This window comes from Schistocerca nitens, chromosome 1 (assembly GCF_023898315.1).
Source record: "Schistocerca nitens isolate TAMUIC-IGC-003100 chromosome 1, iqSchNite1.1, whole genome shotgun sequence".
Taxonomy (NCBI): Eukaryota; Metazoa; Arthropoda; class Insecta; order Orthoptera; family Acrididae; genus Schistocerca; species Schistocerca nitens.
The window spans coordinates 573,344,920-573,364,548 of NC_064614.1; the positions used below are offsets into that span (position 1 = coordinate 573,344,920).

The 19,629-nt window shown below is 42.0% G+C and overlaps 1 protein-coding gene across 2 annotated transcripts in view; it reads right to left on the reverse strand.

Annotated features, from left to right (window-relative positions):
- The window catches only part of LOC126255078 (adenomatous polyposis coli protein-like), a 507,167-nt gene that overhangs the window by 461,321 nt on the left and 26,217 nt on the right, over positions 1-19,629 (reverse strand). The window contains exon 1 of one of the 2 annotated variants that reach the window (XM_049955365.1): positions 19,395-19,550. The exons of the other annotated variant lie outside the window; for it this stretch is intronic. Coding sequence (XP_049811322.1) covers positions 19,395-19,420 — 26 coding nt within the window. The 5' untranslated portion in view covers positions 19,421-19,550. Of the gene's footprint in view, positions 1-19,394; positions 19,551-19,629 lie in introns of those variants that run through there. 2 annotated transcript variants of the gene reach the window in all.

Here is a 19,629-nt window from a genome sequence, read left to right on the forward strand (position 1 = left end):
CACTCGTATTTGTTACCGTGTACTCATCTGACAAGAAGTCCTGTTGTTCTTGCCACCGAACTTCAATAATTTTCCACTATATTCAACCTTAGCCTATCCATTTCTCTATCTTACTTATCGAATTAAGGGACCTAACAACCCACACTGCGATACATAGATTGCCGGGTTTGTTTCTCCTGATGACTGTATCCCACTGAGTAAGCCCCATCCGATATAGAGCACTATTTTACCTCAGGAATATTTTATCCTAGAGGATATCATTTAACCATATGGTACATCTGCACGCCCTCAGGAAGAAAGGGCTGTAGTTTCCTTTTGGTTTCAGCCTTCGCAGTACAAGCGCAGGAGAGTCTTATTGGCTAATGTTATAAGGTCAGATCAGTCAATTATTCAGACTGCTGCGCTTCCAAGTACTGGATAGACTGCTGCCTATCTTCAGAAATGCATGTTTGGCTGGTCTCTCCGCAGATACCCCTCCGTGGAGATTTGTGTCGTTTACGCTCGAAAACAACCCCATCTTGCCTAGGTCCCTGGTTCATGTAGGCAAAACTGCCTTAGAAACACAACATTAGAATCTACCTCGTATAATCATGACCACTAGCAATCAACAGTTGTGTGTCTTTTCAGTTACTGGTTATGGACAAAGACTCCGTGTCCTACATAAGCGGCGTCGTCTTAGTTGATTTGACTTCTGCTTGTGCCAGTTCTAAAGTCTAGCAGCGTGTTTCGTGTTTCGCTCACCGCATGATGGTACAGCATTTCGCGATCGAGAAGTCTCTTCACTCTCATCAGGTGACTGTGTGGTGTGCAGTGTCCAGTCACGTAATAATCGGCGCCATATTCCTTGATGGCACGGTGACAACCGAAAGGTACGTGAATGTTTTGGAAGAGAATCTCATCCCAATTATTCAAAGTGATCCTGATTTCGACAAGATGATGATCATGCAATACGGAACTCGACCCCATCGTAGCAGGAGTGTGTTTGATGTCCTAGAGGAGCACTTTGGGGACCGCATTCTGGCTCTGGGGTACCCAGAAGCCACTGGCATGGACCTCGATTGGCCGCCATATTATCCGGATCCGAACACATGAGACACGATTTTGTGGAGCTATATTAAAGTCAATGTGTACAGCAATAACTTCAAATGCCATTACTGAGCTAAAAGGAGCTATTCATGAGGTCGTCGACAGAATCTATGCGGAATTTCGCTATTCGTCTGCGCCACATCACTATATCGAACGTGTCACAACCTAAATCAGAGTATCTGTAGTGACGCTTACATATTGAATAAAGGGTGTGCACGCCGTAGTTGGTAACTAATTTAACCTTTTTCCCATGTAGTTCAATAATCGTCACTCTGTGCATCTGAGGTATCTGTCACTGAAAAGAACTGAATTAAGAAGATCATTCTAGCATGATTTCAATATACTCAGTTTTGCGCCCAAGAGAGACCAAAAATGTTTTTAACTGTTCTGTTGGTCCAACTTACTACGATGTCAGTGGGAATGAATTAGTGAATTTCTTAACGTGACAGTTTCCCGGTGATAGGTGAAGACACTGGATTAAGAAAAGCGGTTGTCCTCATAGCAAAAATTGCTCAGTCACGAAACCCGAATACCTAACGAGTTGTATCACAGAAGCAACAATAGAGGGAATCATTTCCAAAACAACAAATAAAGTTGGATATCAAGGATACAATAAACCTTTTTGAGTATTAAAGAATAGTCTGTCTTTAATTAGAAGAATAATTCGAAGTGTGACGAACGTAATTTTAAAGGTTACTGTCCAACATTATAGGATATTTCGATTTAGAGCGATAGTATGTCTGTTGAGCTTTTTAACTAGGGTGTTGAATTTTGACTTGATACGCCGGATCTCCATGATGAGATGATCACGATACAGTGCCTTAAAAATTCTGTTTTTGTGCCAAGAATAGTAAATCTGGTGTTCTGACCTGCGCTCAAGTATCGACTTTGTGTAGTCTGCCCTCTATGCTCTTATTATACTCCGGGGCCTCTTTTTGAGATCTTGAGACTTACTTCAACGATGAAGGTGCTGCCTGCGGTGCCCCACTTTCGATGTGTGGACATTTCTACGTCGTTGTAGCTCTTAAGTCATCGTAAGTATTTCCACAAAAACGGACCCACGGCACACAGGGCGCCAACTTTGGTCTTCACCTTGCGATACATTTTGCCTAGACGTCACCCTGCATAGTTTGTAAGTAGGCTGTTTAGGTTTTTATGTTGGCAACGCCACGTAGCGCTCTGTATGAAAATCACCGACTGTGCTGTGTGCAGTCTGTGGCTGGTTTGCATTGTTGGAATATTTGCTATTGTAGTGTTGGGCAGCTCGATGTAAACAGCGCGTAGCATTGCGCAGTTGGAGGTGAGCCGCCAGCAGTGGTGGAAGTGGGGAGAGAGATGACAGTTTTGAGAGGTTACTATGAGCAGACAATCTGGACGTGTGTCCGTCAGAGAAACGAAATTTAAGACTGGCTGTCATGAACTGATATATGTATTATGACTTTTGAATACTATTAAGGTAAATACATTTTTTCTCTACCAAAATCTTTCATTTGCTAAGTATGCCTATCAGTAGTTAGTGCCTTCAGTAGTTAGAATCTTTTATTTAGCTGGCAGTATTGGCGCTTCCTGTATTGCAGTAGTTCACGTAACGCAGATTTTTGTGAGGCAAGTGATTCATGAAAGGTATAGGTTGTTAGGGCCATTCTTTTGTAGGGATCACAGAAAGTCAGACTGCGTTGCGCTAAAAATATTGTGTGTCAGTTTAGTGTTGATCAAAATAAGTAAAGAGAGAAATGTCTGAGTACGTTCAGTTCTGCTCAGCTGTTTGAAAATCAAGTAATATATGAGGTTTATCAGCACAGTCATTCATTAATTTTTCTAAGGGGGTTTCAAGTTGTTGAAAATGGCGTCGTCTTAATTACTTCTGGTTACATTTGTCTGGCGTCGTGGTATGTCAACAGCCGTAGTCAGATGGACAGATCAGGGGACACAATTATAACTTGGAAAGCACAGCAGCGTTCGCAGGACAGGGCAGGTAGTTGGAATTGTGGAAGGGGGCCAAAATGAGCGGCTGTCAGTTACACTCGAACACATAACTTTATTTATTTGACCAAACATTACAGTACAAATTCTTGAACTTAGTTATCGCCTGAAAACGCCACACTATCTTATGCCTTAAGGGCACAACCATTTTAATTTTTAAAAAACGGCTAAAAGCCATTAACTCAAAATTCATACGCCAAAGAGAATACTCAGAAGGCCTCACGTTAAGTAAGTTCTATAACTTGGCTGAATGCTCGAAAATATAACACTTGAAAAGCAACAACCTTAAAGACGTCTGAAGGCCCATGATTTAAGACAAGGTAAAATTAAATAAAACACACAAGGCAGAAGGCCTTATCTTCAATTAGTCTGAAGGCCCCAAACAGTCTGATGCTTGAAAGACACAGATCCTTAATTTAAAAACGGCTGAAGGCCCACGACTTAAAACAACTATGGGACTTAACATCTGAGGTCATCAGTCCCCTAGACTTAGAACCACTTAAACCTCACTAACCTAAGAACATCAGACACATCCATGCCCGAGGCAGAATTCGAACCTGCGACCGTAGCAGTCGTGCGGTTCGGGACTGAAGCGCCTAGAACAGCTCGGCCACACCGGCCGGCGAAGGTGCCCCACACGAGAAACTAGACTTAGGAAAGAATAGTCTAACAAAACCGTCAGTTTCATGCACTGAATTCGCGATTGGGAAACCAATACAAACAGCGAAAAGAGTTAGTACTTCTGGACGGTGCTAAGATCCAATTCGTACCTACACTAGGGTAGTATACTGACAGTCTGAAGAGTGACAACTAAATTTTCGATGTTGTATGGAGACTAAATAAGTCGAGAACAAAGAAAAACTGCAAAAAATTGAAGTTAAGTAGCGAATTACATTTGGCAGGCTAGAGAATGATTTTAATCGAGATAACCGGAACGTGTAAGGCCCACATTCAGAAATACACTGAGGTGACAAAAGTCATGTGATATGCCTCTTAATATCGTGTCGGACCTCCTTTTGATCGGCGTACTGCAGCAACTCGGCGTGGGTGTACTCAAGTCGATGGAAGCCGCCCCCCCCCCCCCTTCCAGCAATACTGCTACGTCCATAATTGCGAAAGGATATTCTGCATTGTGCACGAACTGACCACTCTGTTATATCCCATAAAAGTTCCATGGGTTTCACATCGGGCGAACTGTTTGCTCGAAATGTGCATAACGTTCTGCAAAACAATAGTGAATTTTAGCCCGGTGACAAGGCACATTGCTGTTTGGGGACATTAATTCGATAAATAGCTACAAATGGTCTCCAAGTAGCCGAACAACTATTTCCAGTCAATGATCAGTTTAGCTGGACTGTAGGAGCCAGATCATTCCTTGAAAATACAGCGCACACCGTTTTGCAACCACCACCACCACCTTGAACAGTGCCTTGTTGACAACTTGGGTCCATGGCTTCGATCCCTACCTTAAGCTCTTGCCAACTGAAATCGGGACTCATCTGATCAGTTCAAGATTTTCCAATCATCTACGGTCCAATCGACGTGGTCACGAGCCCCGGAGAGCTGCTTCAGGCGACGTCGTATTGTTACTAAAGGCACGTACGTCCGTTTTCTGCTGTCATAGTCCATTTAACGCCGAATTTCACCTTGCTACCATTACAGATACGTTCGTCGTAAGTCCCATACTGATTTCCGCGGTTGTTTCCCGCAACATCGCTTGTCTGTTAGCAATGCCAATTCTACACGAACGCCGCTGCTCTCGGTCGTTAAGTAAAGGCCATGGGCTACAAAGATGTCAGCGGTGGGGAGTAATGGCTCAAATTCCGTATTCTCGGCACACACTTGACACTGCGAACCTCGAAATACTGAATTCCCTAATGATTTCTGAAATGAAACGTCCCACACGTCTAGCTCCAATTACCATTCCACGGTAGAAGTCTATATTCCCATCGTGCGGCCGTAATCACGTCGGACACTTTGACAATCAAGTGAGTACAAATGACTACAGCAATGCACGGCCCTTTTGTATATTGCGTACGCGATACTACCGCCATCTGTATATGTGCATATCGCTATCGCACGACTTTTGCCACCGGAGTGTAGTTTTCAGGTGGCAGAAACTGCTTCAATGGTACTTGTCGGAAAATAATTAACGATACCTGCAAAACAGGAGAACTAACTCTAAATTAATAGACTACTGTCTGCAGATAACAGACAGTGTATCCATCCACTATTCATATGCAACAGAGGCGATAGCGTGATCCGTGCTAGTATTATGTATTGAGAATAATCTGTAACTTAGTTTTCGTGTTTCTCCGGACGAAGGCTACGCTCCTGTATCGCGCAGAAGACAAGGCGAGATAGGGCAGTCGTAATAAACAACGCGCTTCGCTCTCACGATACCTATTACGTAAACGACGCAATCTGAGACGCCGAGGAGCCCGCGCCGGCTGATCCGAACACAACACCGGCGCAGTAAACCCGAGCCACCTCGTCATTTCACCGGCAGTCCGGAAACGTTACACGAACTCGCTCAGCGCCCGTCCTAATTCAGCTCTCTATCAACTAGTCTTATCGCCACTCAGCAGTACTCGTATTATCCGAAATGGTGGGTAACTTATTCATCGACAAATACGATCCGTCAAAAATGACAGTCGGTCAGTTCAGCCTCTACTACTGCGCAGAAGCGTTCTGAGAAAGCAGCGGTGATTTGTGTGGTGTGTCCACCAACGCCGACTGCAGGGGGCCCTTTAGGAATACCGGTTTCATGGAAGCGGGCAACTGTAGTCCATGAAATTTATCAAGCGCTGATTACATTTTGGACATAGCGAGTTTGAAGAATGCTTCAAGTGAGTGATGTTCTCCGTTATTAGTCAGCAGGACGTTCTTAATAGCTAGGAGCATTGTCGTCTCAACGACTGCCGAAGTCTGCTGACGGAAGTACAGCATTCTCAGATGGTCCTCGTCCAGAATGGAATCGCATTGTTGGAAGGAGGTCTGTTCCTCATGACGTGCATCAGAAGTTGCAATCTGTCCACGTGACCAATTCGGCTCACACTGCTACGTACCGCGGCCAACACGGTTGCCGCATCTCTTACTGTCAAACTCAGTCAAGCTCAGTTAGTACGTTGGAGACATTCCTTCTTAGACGAACAACAACCGTCGAGCACACACGATCGTTCCACCAGGGAAATCACTTCATCGCTGAAACCGAGTGGAGGTCCGGTGATAATGGGAACCTGCGTCGAATGGCGTTTATTGTTGGATTGACAACTGCCGTATTGTGTTATAATGCTGTATTCGTCCACTTTTAACATTTGACAAAGCAGGCTTTCGCCTGGATTTTCTTTCGTGCTTTCTCCATTCTGACATCAGTCATGAAGTTTGATGCACTTTCAGTACGGTAGCTCTTCCCAAGCGTACTTTTACTCATTTGTGAGAAATATGAAACCTTGAGGTCAATGGCTTGGTCGCTACCCACTGAGTTTCCCTTCGCGCTTAAACGTTCACTGGGTGTGTATCAAGTCGTATGCCAGCACGCTACAAGATTTACACTATGATACTTCATGATCATCATATGGGTCCATAGCTGCGTTTGCAAACGAGATTTACACGACGCTCATAATTCAGTGGTCGTCCATTGTATATGCCTTCAATGCAACAGGTATCCATAGTTTCAAAAGCGAATACAATTGTGAAGCACTGTCAGTAATGTGATATGATTTTCAGAAATGTGCACCGCGGTATTTTGAATTTTAATCTCGAAAAATCTGTGACCGCCGTAGTTGTACTGTCACTAACATTTCCCATTGTGATCGATCCCTGAACTGCTGCTCGTTTTAGTTAAACATTTTCCCGGTTGTCCTCCTCTCTATTGTACGCTAATGCAAACGCTGAATCGTTGGCTGGTTGATGTTTTTTGGTTGGGGTTAAGGGAATAAACAGTAAGGTTCGTCCCTTGGTCAAGAGGTAATTCCATCTGGAGTTACTGCCATCCAGCAGAAAAGTTGAGCGGATTATGAAATTGCGTACGAGTGACAGAGCCCAAAAGTAATTTACGGAGAGAAAATTTATGGATCGGGCCGGTACATAGGTCTGGGCCGACAGGGACTGTTCCAGGGCTTAATTGTAGTGAGAGAAACTTCACCTGTATACGACCACTCGCCAACATGCGAAGACAATTAGAGTAAAAAGTGCCTTCTGTTTGAGAGATTTGTAACAACAAAAGTGAGAAGGCCATAATGGACATCCGGTGATAATAGAATATGAAGGCAGCAGGTGGGTGTTCCCCGAGGCTCTGTGAGCCGTCCCAACCCTGATCCAACAGCGCGTTGAAGGAGGGAACAGCGCCCACTGTTCGACAGTGGGTGCTGTTGTTGGGCGTGGTAAAAGAAGAGGCTAACTACATCTAAAAACAGAAGGGTGAAAGAGGGATGACAGGGGCAGCCGGCGAAGGAGGAAGGCTCGACGAGCTTTGATTCTAATGAACATAAATTCCTGCTGTACGCAATACCGTAGAGGCATTTGGCCAGCAGTACCAGGTGGTATGAACTGCAGTGTCGCACGATTTTCAGGAGGGACAGTTTGCTCTAAAGGAGTATGATTTTTATATGCAGACCAAGAGCAAGCCAGTGATTTTGAACATTTATTGGTCAAAATCAGGGCTCATGACATAGTTTTAGTTCTTTCACGCCCATTTTCCCATTATCGCTTGCTGTAACAATTGCGCCTTGTCCTCCATTGAATATCCGTAGTTTTACGTATGCTCTACATGGTAATACTACTGAGGACTTATTCAAAATCTCTTCGTAATTGTTTGTTTACTATGCTGCGGATGATCTTCCATGTGCGTGATTACGTTTAGTACCTGCTCCTTCCACAACGATTGTACTTCACTACGTTTCACTGGAGATGGAATTTGTGGCTCCCTGTCGGTTAACGATGACGAATTACATTGCTCTACACCTGCTTCAATACCACTTTCACTTGTTAAGCACGTATTATTGTTATTGAACTCGTCACGTACACTGTCCACAGAGCCGAGCGTAAACGACATCTCGCGTTCCACTGATTCCTCTCAGAAACGCTAATATTTGATCTGCCACTGCTTTCGCTCTCTGCGAAATTCCATGGGCTCTTTTCTGACGAAATGTCAATTTCGGCAACTGTTGTTGCAGATGTAACGCAATGTCGTCCGCCCCCGGTAGCTGAGTGGTCAGCGTGACAGACTGTCAATCCTAAGGGCCCGGGTTCGATTCCCGGCTGGGTCGGAGATTTTCTCCGCTCAGGAACTGGGTGTTGTGTTGTCCTAATCATCATCATCATTTCATCCCCATCGACGCGCAGGTCGCCGAAGTGGCGTCAAATCGAAAGACCTGCACCAGGCGAACGGACTACCCGACGGGAGGCCCTAGTCACACGACATTTCATTTCAATGCAATGTTTGCTTTGTTTATCGTTGCAATTATTCTGTTTTGAATCAACATCACTAGCACTGTGGCACTGTTGTGAGTTAGTCGTTGACTAAGCAATTTAAACTACGCTCTGTAGCCTCATGCTGTGCTCAGCATGGGCTGCCTTCAGTCCCACCCCCTGTTGCCAACAGCAGCCAATATTGTGGTTGCCTGATAGTATGTGGGGGTGCCGAACACCGTAAATATCGTTGGCTCTTTGCGACCTCCCTTATTTTGCTCCCTTCTGAGTACACGTACCAGGTCAGAGGAGGTTTTCTTTTTTTCCTGTGGATTTAAGCTATTCGCTCATTCGTCCGACTAGCTGGAGAAGGGTATAGAAACATTTCTGGGCGCTGCCCCACAGCCGGGCTCCGGACGCTTCCTGAATAAACCAGACACGCGCCGAGATGCGCGGCAGCGGCAGACTGTCACGCCGAGGCACTGGTGGGCGGCCGCGCTTTTAGGACGAGGCTGTGAGGGCGGCGAGGGTCGGGGGAGTGGGAGGGGCTGTCCATGCGTCACGCACGCACGCCGCGCCACGCGCCGCTTTGTGCGACAGCAGCGCGGCCGACAAGAAAGGCGAGCGCGCTGACCCGCCCTCCCGCTCGGCCAATCAATGCCCCGTATAACGAGGCGGCCTCCGCTGCCTAGCGGTGCGTGAGGAGCGCAGTGCGCTCCAGGGGGCTGCAGGCTGGGGTGGTGGCCACGCTAACGACAGACATTAGAATGGCGCAGCCATTCGAAGCTTCAGAATAATTGCCGCCGGCGCAGATTAAACTCTTTAGCAAGGCCGCCAGCTTTCGAAAGCTTCAGTGCGGCTGAGAATCAATTTAAACCACCTGTTAGACCTGTGCCGTGGCTACGTAATGAAAGCGAGTGAAGTCCTCGTCCTTATACGACACAACACTGCCCGTCACCTCCTGGTCGCCGTCTGGACTTTGTCCGCTCCCCTCCGTTCGCTTCCATACTCATCTCTGCTACAAACTTAATATCACTACCTAGACCCATTCGCCGATGATGACCAGAAATTATGAACAATATTGACAAGTGCAGCATTCTGCCTGAAACAGAAAGAGCCTGTGACTCCTACAATTACCTCACAAACCATTAGCAGCTATATACGAGATAAAGTATCTCTTCAATCTGATTTTGACATAAATTTGCTTAAGTTTGGGTTAAATAGAGAAGCTACATTGAAGCGCCAGAGGAACTGGTATAGGTATGCGTATTAAAATACAGAGATATGCAAACCGGCAGATCACGGCGCTGCGGCCGGCAACGCCTAAGTAAGACAAGTGTCTGGCACAGTCATTAGACCGGTTACTGCAGCTACATTAACAGGTTGTCAAGATTTAAGTGAATTTTAACGTGGTGTTATAGTCGGCGCACGAGTGATGGGACACAACATCTCCGAGGGAGCAATGAAGTGGGGTTTTCCCATGACCATTTCATGAGTGTATTCTAAATATCGGGAATCTAGTAAAACATCAAATCTCCGACAGCGCTGCGGCCGGAAAAAGACCTGCAAGAATGGGACCAACGACGACTGAAGAGAATCATTCGATGTGACAGAAGTGCAACCCTTTCGCAAATAGCTGCAGATTTCAATGCTGGGCCATGAAGTGTCAACGTGCGAGCCATTGGACGAAACATCGATATTTACTTTCGGAGCCGAAGACCCACTCGTGTACCGTTGACTGCACGACAAAAAGCTACGCCTCGCCTGGGTCCATCAACACAGACATTGGACTGATTATGATTGGAAACGTGTTGCCTGGTCGGACGAGTTTCATTCCAAATTGTATCGAGCGGGTAAAAATTTACTGGTATGGAGACACCCTCATGAATTCATAGACCCTGCATGTCAGCAGGGGACTTAAAATTGATGAAGGCTCTGTAATGGTGTGGGGCGTGTGCAGTTCAAATGATATAGGATCCCTGATACGTCTAGATACGGCTCTGACAAGTGTCACGTACGTAAGCATCCTGTCTGATCGCCTGCACCCATCCATGTCCATTGTGCATTAAGATATACTTGGGCAATTTCAGGAGGACAATGGAACACCCCACACGTCCAGAACTGCTGCAAGTATCTCCAGGAACACTCCTCTGAGTTGTAAAACTTCCTTCCGCTGGCCGCCAAACTCCCCAGACACGAACATTATTGAGCCTACCTCGGAGGTCTTGCAACGTGCTGTTCAGAAGAGATCTGCACCCCCTTGTACTTTTACGGATTTATGGACGGCTCTGCAAGATTAATGGCGTCATTCCCTCCAGCACTACTTCAGACATTAGTCGAGTCTATGCCACATCTTGTTACGGCACTTCTGCGTACTCACGGGGGCCCTACTGGATATTAGGTAGGTGTACCAATTTCATTGGCTATTCATTATAGAATATCTTTATATAAATTCTATAGAATGTTTAGTCAGGGAACTAGCAAAATACTACCAGGCAGTTGTGATGTACCCATATGTCCGTTGGAACGTAATTCACTAATCTAGTCGTCAGACCTGGAAAAGTTATTTGTGTAAAACGATCAGCTGAGCCGCTGGATTTCAGGCCGGAGATGTGAAAATAAATTTCATCGATATTTTGTTGGATAAAACGTACAAAAACACTTCTGTGATACCGAAGCACGCTGCCTTTTTAGTTCTATAATTTGCAGATTGCACTGAGAATTAACATTTATGCATATTAGTTGGATATTGAGACAGTCAATAAATGTGATGACTTCCGCATTTAAATGAACTTGTTATTTATTTTAGTATCTCAGTAATTCAGACCCAACGAGAATTTGCAATTTCACAAAAGCCGCAAATGCAACCAAACTTAAGTTCTTTTTAAATGAGGTAACATAAGGGGATGTAACACAATTTCACCTTCAGTCATGTGAATGATAGTATACCAACCAACTGTCAGTCTTGTTGCTTCCACGGACCTGGAAATTGGGAACGTCAGATGTGAAAGATTTTATTAGAGAGAAAAATACTGAAAATGCGAATATTTTAGGTTAGGCATTACCATGACTTATTGATATCGAATGAAACAAGTTTTCTGTTACCAGTCCCTGTTTGTTTATATCCACAACGCGTTTCGAAGGTTTAAATCTCGATCAGGTAGTAAACAGATTTCGATGATGCTGAGTAAGTCATCTATCATGACGACTCAAGGACATGTTCATTTTTTATATACCAAAGTAAACCTATTTTTATCAGATATGACGTACTTTTTACAAGACTTTACATCTGGCATTTTGTGGGGAACGAATATTTTTCTTAATTTATGGCCAATTTTGAGCTTGATGTCTTGCAATATGTGTTAACGACATAAACTTATCTTGAAAATGGCATAAAAAGCCGAAACGTGGGTCGTAACAAAATAAAGAACAATACACTCAAATGGCGGTGTGCTTATTTAAAAAAGTTCCATCAGCTACAGTTGCATGTGTTAGTACGAATGTGTGTGTGGTGTTATGACTTTGGAGTAACCTGTAGCACTATATCCAGTGGTCACAGGCTCCTTTCTCCGTCATACATCTCACTTAAACCCTCACACATTGTTAAAGATATCTATGCAGTTTAGAGACACCATCTTTGTAAACGAAGTTACAGTTTAAATGTGATGTTTTGCGACACAGAAAGGGGCTTGTGAAGACTGGAGATAGTGGCACAGGTTACGGAAAGTCTTAACAAAATACACCCATATCGTACTAACACATGTAAATTCACCTGATGGAGGTGTAAACATTCGAAACGCCTTGTGGATGTAAGTGAATACAAATAAACAGTGTCTGGTAACAGTAAACTACTTGTTTCATTGGAGAAAAATGCTACTGTCTTTTCTTTCAGCCGAGCTGAATGTTTTGATTCATTTGCAATCGATTTCAATCTACGATGGCTTCATCGTTAGTTTAGCACTTTTACTGATGTGTGACACCGCCGCAGATGTTAACATTTACCAGCATCTTCTAATGAAGTAACCTTAAGACTCTCATAAACCTTCATTAAAATGTTCTCACACTTGAACACAGATTCACACTAGACACAGAAACACAAGAACACGTCCCTCGGTAAGGTGTGGAGGGGGGGGGGGAGGGGGGGTTGGTTGTTCAACCGGCATCCCGTTACCGACTGTCACTAGCACTGCCATAGCCCACGTAACAATGACAGATACGCAGAAGAAACTGGGGAACAGGAGGAAGAAAGAACATTTCGACTGCTGATCCAGTCTACTTCAGTTGCTGCGAGTTGTGGTGTTACGTGTACTTGCCGCCTCGACTATCGGAGTGTTGTGCGTGAAACGCAAACAAAAACTCAACTGAACACGCAAGTAAACCACTGGCATTAAATGCGATTATTAACCACTTAAATATGTGACCTATCAATCTACATATACTGAGCTCATGATTTAAGTATATTTTTTAAGTTAGTTACATATTCCATAGAACATTTTGAACGGTACATCGTATTGATGTGGAACGAGTCATTTTACATTCACATCGCAAATCAATCTGTACATATGGCTACATTTCGAATATTTATGAGTGCTTGTTTTTCTTCAAAAGGATAGATGTGATTAGTTCATACCCACCACCTATTACACATTACAGTAATAGATATTCTTCTACGGAATAGGAGCTGTCGGCGGGAAACTTCGTCGATTTTCAAATTTGACGTCGCTGCCTGTCAGACATTTCATATTGGGTAAGTGATCAAATAATTTTGTTGCAGAACTGTACACCTCTGTGTTAAAGAGGAACTTAATATGGAGTAATGACTGTCATTTATCTTTCAGATGTCAAGTACAGCGTTGTTCCTTTTGAACTGTAGTGGATTATTTACAACAAAATTCATGAGGGAATTAATATACTGTGAAACAGTAGTCAGAAAGCCCAAGATAAACACATGCACAAAATGATTGTTGATGAGCACTACACATTCTTGCAGCACGTTTTTTGCGCAATGGAAACTTACTTTCATAAAGATGAGTTATCCGAGAACATAATTCCATATGATGATATTGAATGAAAATATGCAAAACATGTCATCTTATTGACTTGTCTGTCCTCAACATTTGCAATGATTCTAAGTGCAAATGTAGCTGAATTAAGTTTTACGAGTTCCAAAATGTGCCTTTTCCAATTTAAATTCTCATCAATATAGACAACTAAGAATTTTGAAGTCTTCGCCCTATTTACTATTTTCTCACCATGTGTTACACTTAGCATTTGTGTGGTACTCTAAGATGGGCAGAACTGATTGTGTTATGTGTCTTTAAAATTGAGTGTGAGACCATTCGCAGAAAACCAGTCAATGACACTTAATAACTTCGCTTACCATTTCTTCTGTTTCTGTATGTGTGCTTGGATTGATTGAAATACTGGTATCATCCGCAAAGGAACTAGTTATGTTTGCTGTGTATTTGAGGCAAAATCGCTTACATATGTGAGGTACAATAGTGGATCTAAGATTAAACCATGGTCAATCCTTTTCATTATGGTATAATTACTTTGTGAGTAGTTTCTAGTAGAGTCGTGTTTCAGCACTTATTTGATTGTAAATAGCTATTAACGAAGTGCATATTATAATAACCATTAAGAATTGCAGTACGTAAATGTGATGGATGGCTGTATTGCGATGGCCAAAACGCACTAAAGGAAAAAAGGACTTTTGCATTTATCGGTATTCAGACACACTAACTTCTACTGTAATATTTGGATGTCGGAATCAAAACCTGGGATACGAAGCAGTTACCCGCAGTTGTCTGCAGTCGAACAAAAAAAAATTGCAGCGTTTAGATGAATCAGCACAGAGGAGGAAACTGAACGTTGTTTCCCGCTTCCACGGACACAAAATAAACCGCTATTGAGACACGAGACTATGCAGGTGACATCTGGAAGACGCTTTTTCTTAGCAAGGCTTCATCCTTCCAGCGACAGTATTTCCATAATTGCTTTTTCTACATTATAAAAATCCTGGGAAAGGTGGTAAGACTTGGAACACTGTGTCTTGTAAAACGAAAACTTCAACCCAAGACACTCCTGAATAAAAATTGTTTAAGGCAATATTTAGTTTTACCGCCATTATTATTATTATTATTTCTTTACTTTCTCAGACGTTAAGTCTGGTTGAGAATGGAAAGTGACGCGGACCTTGATCAAGCGTCACTTCCTATTAACTGTACGGTATGTGTTAGATTGCATTTAGGAACTTTCGGGTAATTGAACATGTATCAATAATTACGGATTTCTGTAGTTGTATATATGTGTTTGGATGTAGCTGTATTGCATTGATGTACTGGTGGATATTGTGTGGTATGACTCCTGTAGTTGATACTATAATTGGTATGATGTCAACTTTATCCTGATGCCACATGTCTTTGACTTCCTCAGCCAGTTGGATGTATTTTTCAATTTTTTCTCCTGTTTTCTTTTGTATATTTGTTGTATTGGGTATGGATATTTCGATTAGTTGTGTTAATTTCTTCTTTTTATTGGTGAGTATGATGTCAGGTTTGTTATGTGGCGTTGTTTTATCTGTTATAATGGTTCTGTTCCAGTATAATTTGTATTCATCATTCTCCAGTACATTTTGTGGTGCATACTTGTATGTAGGAACTTGTTGTTTTAAAAGTTTATGTTGTAAGGCAAGCTGTTGATGTATTATTTTTGCGACATTGTCATGTCTTCTGGGGTATTCTGTATTTGCTAGTATTGTACATCCGCTTGTGATGTGATCTACTGTTTCTATTTGTTGTTTACAAACTCTGCATTTATCTGTTGTGGTATTGGGATCTTTAATAATATGCTTGCTGTAATACCTGGTGTTTATTGTTTGATCCTGTATTGCAATCATGAATCCTTCTGTCTCACTGTATATATTGCCTTTTCTTAGCCATGTGTTGGATGCGTCTTGATCGATGTGTGGCTGTGTTAGATGATACGGGTGCTTGCCATGAAGTGTTTTCTTTTTCCAATTTACTTTCTTCGTATCTGTTGATGTTATGTGGTCTAAAGGGTTGTAGAGGTGGTTATGAAATTGTAGTGGTGTAGCCGATGTAGTTATATGAGTGATTGCTTTGTGTATTTTGCTAGTTTCTGCTCGTTCTATAAAGAATTTTCTTAAATTGTCTACCTGTCCATAATGTAGGTTTTTTATATCGATAAATCCCCTTCCTCCTTCCTTTCTGCTTAATGTGAATCTTTCTGTTGCTGAATGTATGTGATGTATTCTATATTTATGGCATTGTGATCGTGTAAGTGTATTGAGTGCTTCTAGGTCTGTGTTACTCCATTTCACTACTCCAAATGAGTAGGTCAATATTGGTATGGCATAAGTATTTATAGCTTTGGCCTTGTTTCTTGCTGTCAATTCTGTTTTCAGTATTTTTGTTAGTCTTTGTCTATATTTTTCTTTTAGTTCTTCTTTAATATTTGTATTATCTATTCCTATTTTTTGTCTGTATCCTAGATATTTATAGGCATCCGTTTTTTCCATCGCTTCTATGCAGTCGCTGTGGTTATCCAATATGTAATCTTCTTGTTTAGTGTGTTTTCCCTTGACTATGCTATTTTTCTTACATTTGTATGTTCCAAAAGCCATACTTATATCATTGCTGAATACTTCTGTTATCTTTAGTAATTGGTTGAGTTGTTGATTTGTTGCTGCCAGTAGTTTTAGATCATCCATGTATAGCAGATGTGTGATTTTGTGTGGGTATGTTCCAGTAATATTGTATCCATAATTTGTATTATTTAGCATGTTGGATAGTGGGTTCAGAGCAAGGCAGAACCAGAAAGGACTTAATGAGTCTCCTTGGTATATTCCACGCTTAATCTGTATTGGCTGTGATGTGATATTATTTGAATTTGTTTGGATATTAAGTGTGGTTTTCCAATTTTTCATTACTATGTTTAGGAACTGTATCAATTTAGGATCTATTTTGTATATTTCCAATATTTGTAGTAACCATGAGTGGGGTACACTATCAAAAGCTTTTTGGTAATCAATGTATGCGTAGTGTAGCGACCTTTGTTTAGTTTTAGCTTGATATGTCACCTCTGCATCTATTATCAGTTGCTCTTTACATCCTCGTGCTCCTTTGCAACAGCCTTTTTGTTCTTCATTTATAATTTTGTTCTGTGTTGTATGTGTCATTAATTTCTGTTTAATGACTGAAGTTAATATTTTGTATATTGTTGGTAGGCATGTTATGGGGCGATATTTAGCTGGGTTCGCTGTGTCTGCTTGATCTTTAGGTTTCAGATAAGTTATTCCATGTGTAAGTGTATCAGGGAATGTGTATGGGTCTGCAATGTAACTGTTAAATAATTTAGTTAGATGTGAATGTGTTGAGGTGAACTTCTTTAACCAGAAATTTGCTATTTTATCATTTCCAGGGGCTTTCCAATTGTGAGTAGAATTAATTGCTTGGGTGACTTCATGTTGCAAAATTATCACTTCAGGCATTTGTGGTATCATCTTGTATGTGTCTGTTTCTGTTTGTATCCACCGTGCATACCTGTTATGTTGTACCGGGTTTGACCATATGTTGCTCCAGAAGTGTTCCATGTCTGTTATGTTTGGTGGATTGTTTATTTTAATGTGTGTGTTATCTATTGTCTGGTAAAATTTCTTTTGGTTTGTGTTGAATGTTTGGTTTTGTTTCCTTCTATTTTCACTTTTTTTGTATCTTCTGAGTCGTTTGGCTAATGCTTGTAATTTCTGCTTCTTTTCGTCTAATTGCTCTATTGCTTCTTGTTGTGAGATTTTACCTAACCTTTTTCGTTTTTTTTCCGAGATTTCATTTCTTATAAATTGTGTTAGCTGTCCGATGTCTTTTCTCAGTTTTTCTATTCTTATCTGTAGCCTGTGTTGCCATGCTGGTTTTGTGGGTTTCTTCTGTGTGTTGGTTGGTTCTGATCTCTGTCTAGTGTGTATATTTAGTGTAGTGAGTGCTCCTATATAAACCAGTAGTTGTAACTCTTCCATAGTTGTGTTTTCATTTATTTTGTTGTGTATGATTTTGTTGATAGTTTTTATTGTTGTTTCGACTTGTGGGTTATTTGGTGGTCTATGCAAGAATGGTCTAATGTCTGTATTTGTGTCTTTGTATTCTATATATGTTAGCTGAAATTTTTCTTCTATATCTAGCATCTGTGTCACTTCGTGTTCTATTTGTGCTTGTTCTGGTGGCTGTCTTAAGATTTCGTTTTCCTCTGATTGTTTAATTGGTGCGTGTTGTTCTTTGTTTGTTTGCTCTGGGATGTTTGAGTCCATTACTGTATTTTCTTCTTCTTCTGATTGCACATTATTTTGTTCCAGTGTTTGTTGTACTTGTTGTTTGATATTTTCTAATTCTGACTGGGGTATCCTGTTATTTTTGATTATTACACGGATCTGATCAGCTAGTCGTTGTTCTGTTAAAAATTTTAATTCTGGGTATCTGGTAATAAATGTTGTGTATACTTGTGATCTGTATCCAGTTGTGTTGGTTCCTAGGTTTGTTGCTTGGTAATAACAGAACATGAGGTGTCGATTAACTTCATCTGACCATCTCATCCTCTGTCTTTGTTTTCCTTCTAGGGTGGTTGCAGGAAGCATATCCTGCAAAACACCTCTATTTGGATTTAAATCATTTTCCAGTTGGCTAGCAGTGTCGTTACCATTGTGGGCGGGCATAGGGTTCAAGCGTCGTCCCCGACCATGACGGCGCTTGTCCGAGGCTTCTTTAGTTCTGTCCTGAACCAAGTAATCACACTAAAAGGGGGGTTAGCCCTATTAGTGGTTTGTTCTTTTCATCGCCTTTTACGACTGGCAGAACATACCGGAGGCCTATTCTTTTCCCGGGCCTCCACGGGATTTATTATTATTATTATTATTATTATTATTATTATTATTATTATTATTATTATGAGGACCTTAACTCCAGACGAAAAAGCTAAATTCATGAAAATGTCTCCGATTACTGAAGAGGCAGGTGGAAGGGTAGTGCATAACAGTTTGTGTGTATGAAGTGTCGTGAGATATACAAAACTTGCCAGACTAATGATTCTATTACCCAATATTTCAATTGAACAATTTCTGCATGAGCTCCACTATGCGTCACGTAAAAGCTGTAAGTGGAGTTCATAGAAAATTTCACATTACAGCTCAAAGAAGGCTAATATTGAATTCCTAGAAACGAAAAAGGAAACAAATACTAAGTAAAAAGGCAATTTATACAAAATTCATTACGAGTAAGCCATGGTGCCGTAATTCAACATCGTGGTATCATTTAAATAAATTTAAAACCGATATTGCGCGCTTGTCTAACACATATGCACTCAGTGAGATTCCATGTCTCATATCGTTATAAGCCAGGGTACGTCAGTAACAATTTTTTAATAGTCATGAACGTCTTATCTATAACGAACTTTTAAACCATCACGCATCGCTCATCTATAAGCCAATGCATCCAATACTCCGCATGCTACTTGTTTTAAATATATTCGCGAGGACTCTCAGTCAAATGCTGGTGTGCTCTGTACTCCTGTGTTTAAATGCGAAGCAGAATCGGGTAGAGTGTGGCAGTGCTGACCCCAGCTCCCCTGCCCCCAACCCCCTCCCTGAAATATTCGTTGTGGTGACAGACTGATTTGTAGCTACCAGGGTAGCCCGATGTCTACGTTAGCACCATATTTAACGCAATTCTTGTTGTATATATTAAAGCAGCAAGTGAAAGCTGTATTACATAGACAAATCTTCCAAGAATATTTATGAATGTCTCGTACACCCACTACGAAAATATAAGGGACGATGGCCAGTATGCAGCTCTTACTGCAGAATTAATGTGGCAGATGTTTTACGCTAAGCGATCGGTGCGACTTACCGACAGCGTTTACGGCGATCTGGCATCGAATAATACGGCCAGTGACGGGGGACCTGGTCCCCGACACGATGGCGTACAGCTCGTCTTCAGTCACGGTACCTGGAACTTGGCGTCACCACACAATGCTTCATAACGAGACAGACTGGTAATAAGTGCATAATCGGGACTGCTGCCGGACTCTAGCTGGAACACGAGCTGCGCTGCGAGGGACGTAACTGCGGCGCGGTACGTGAGC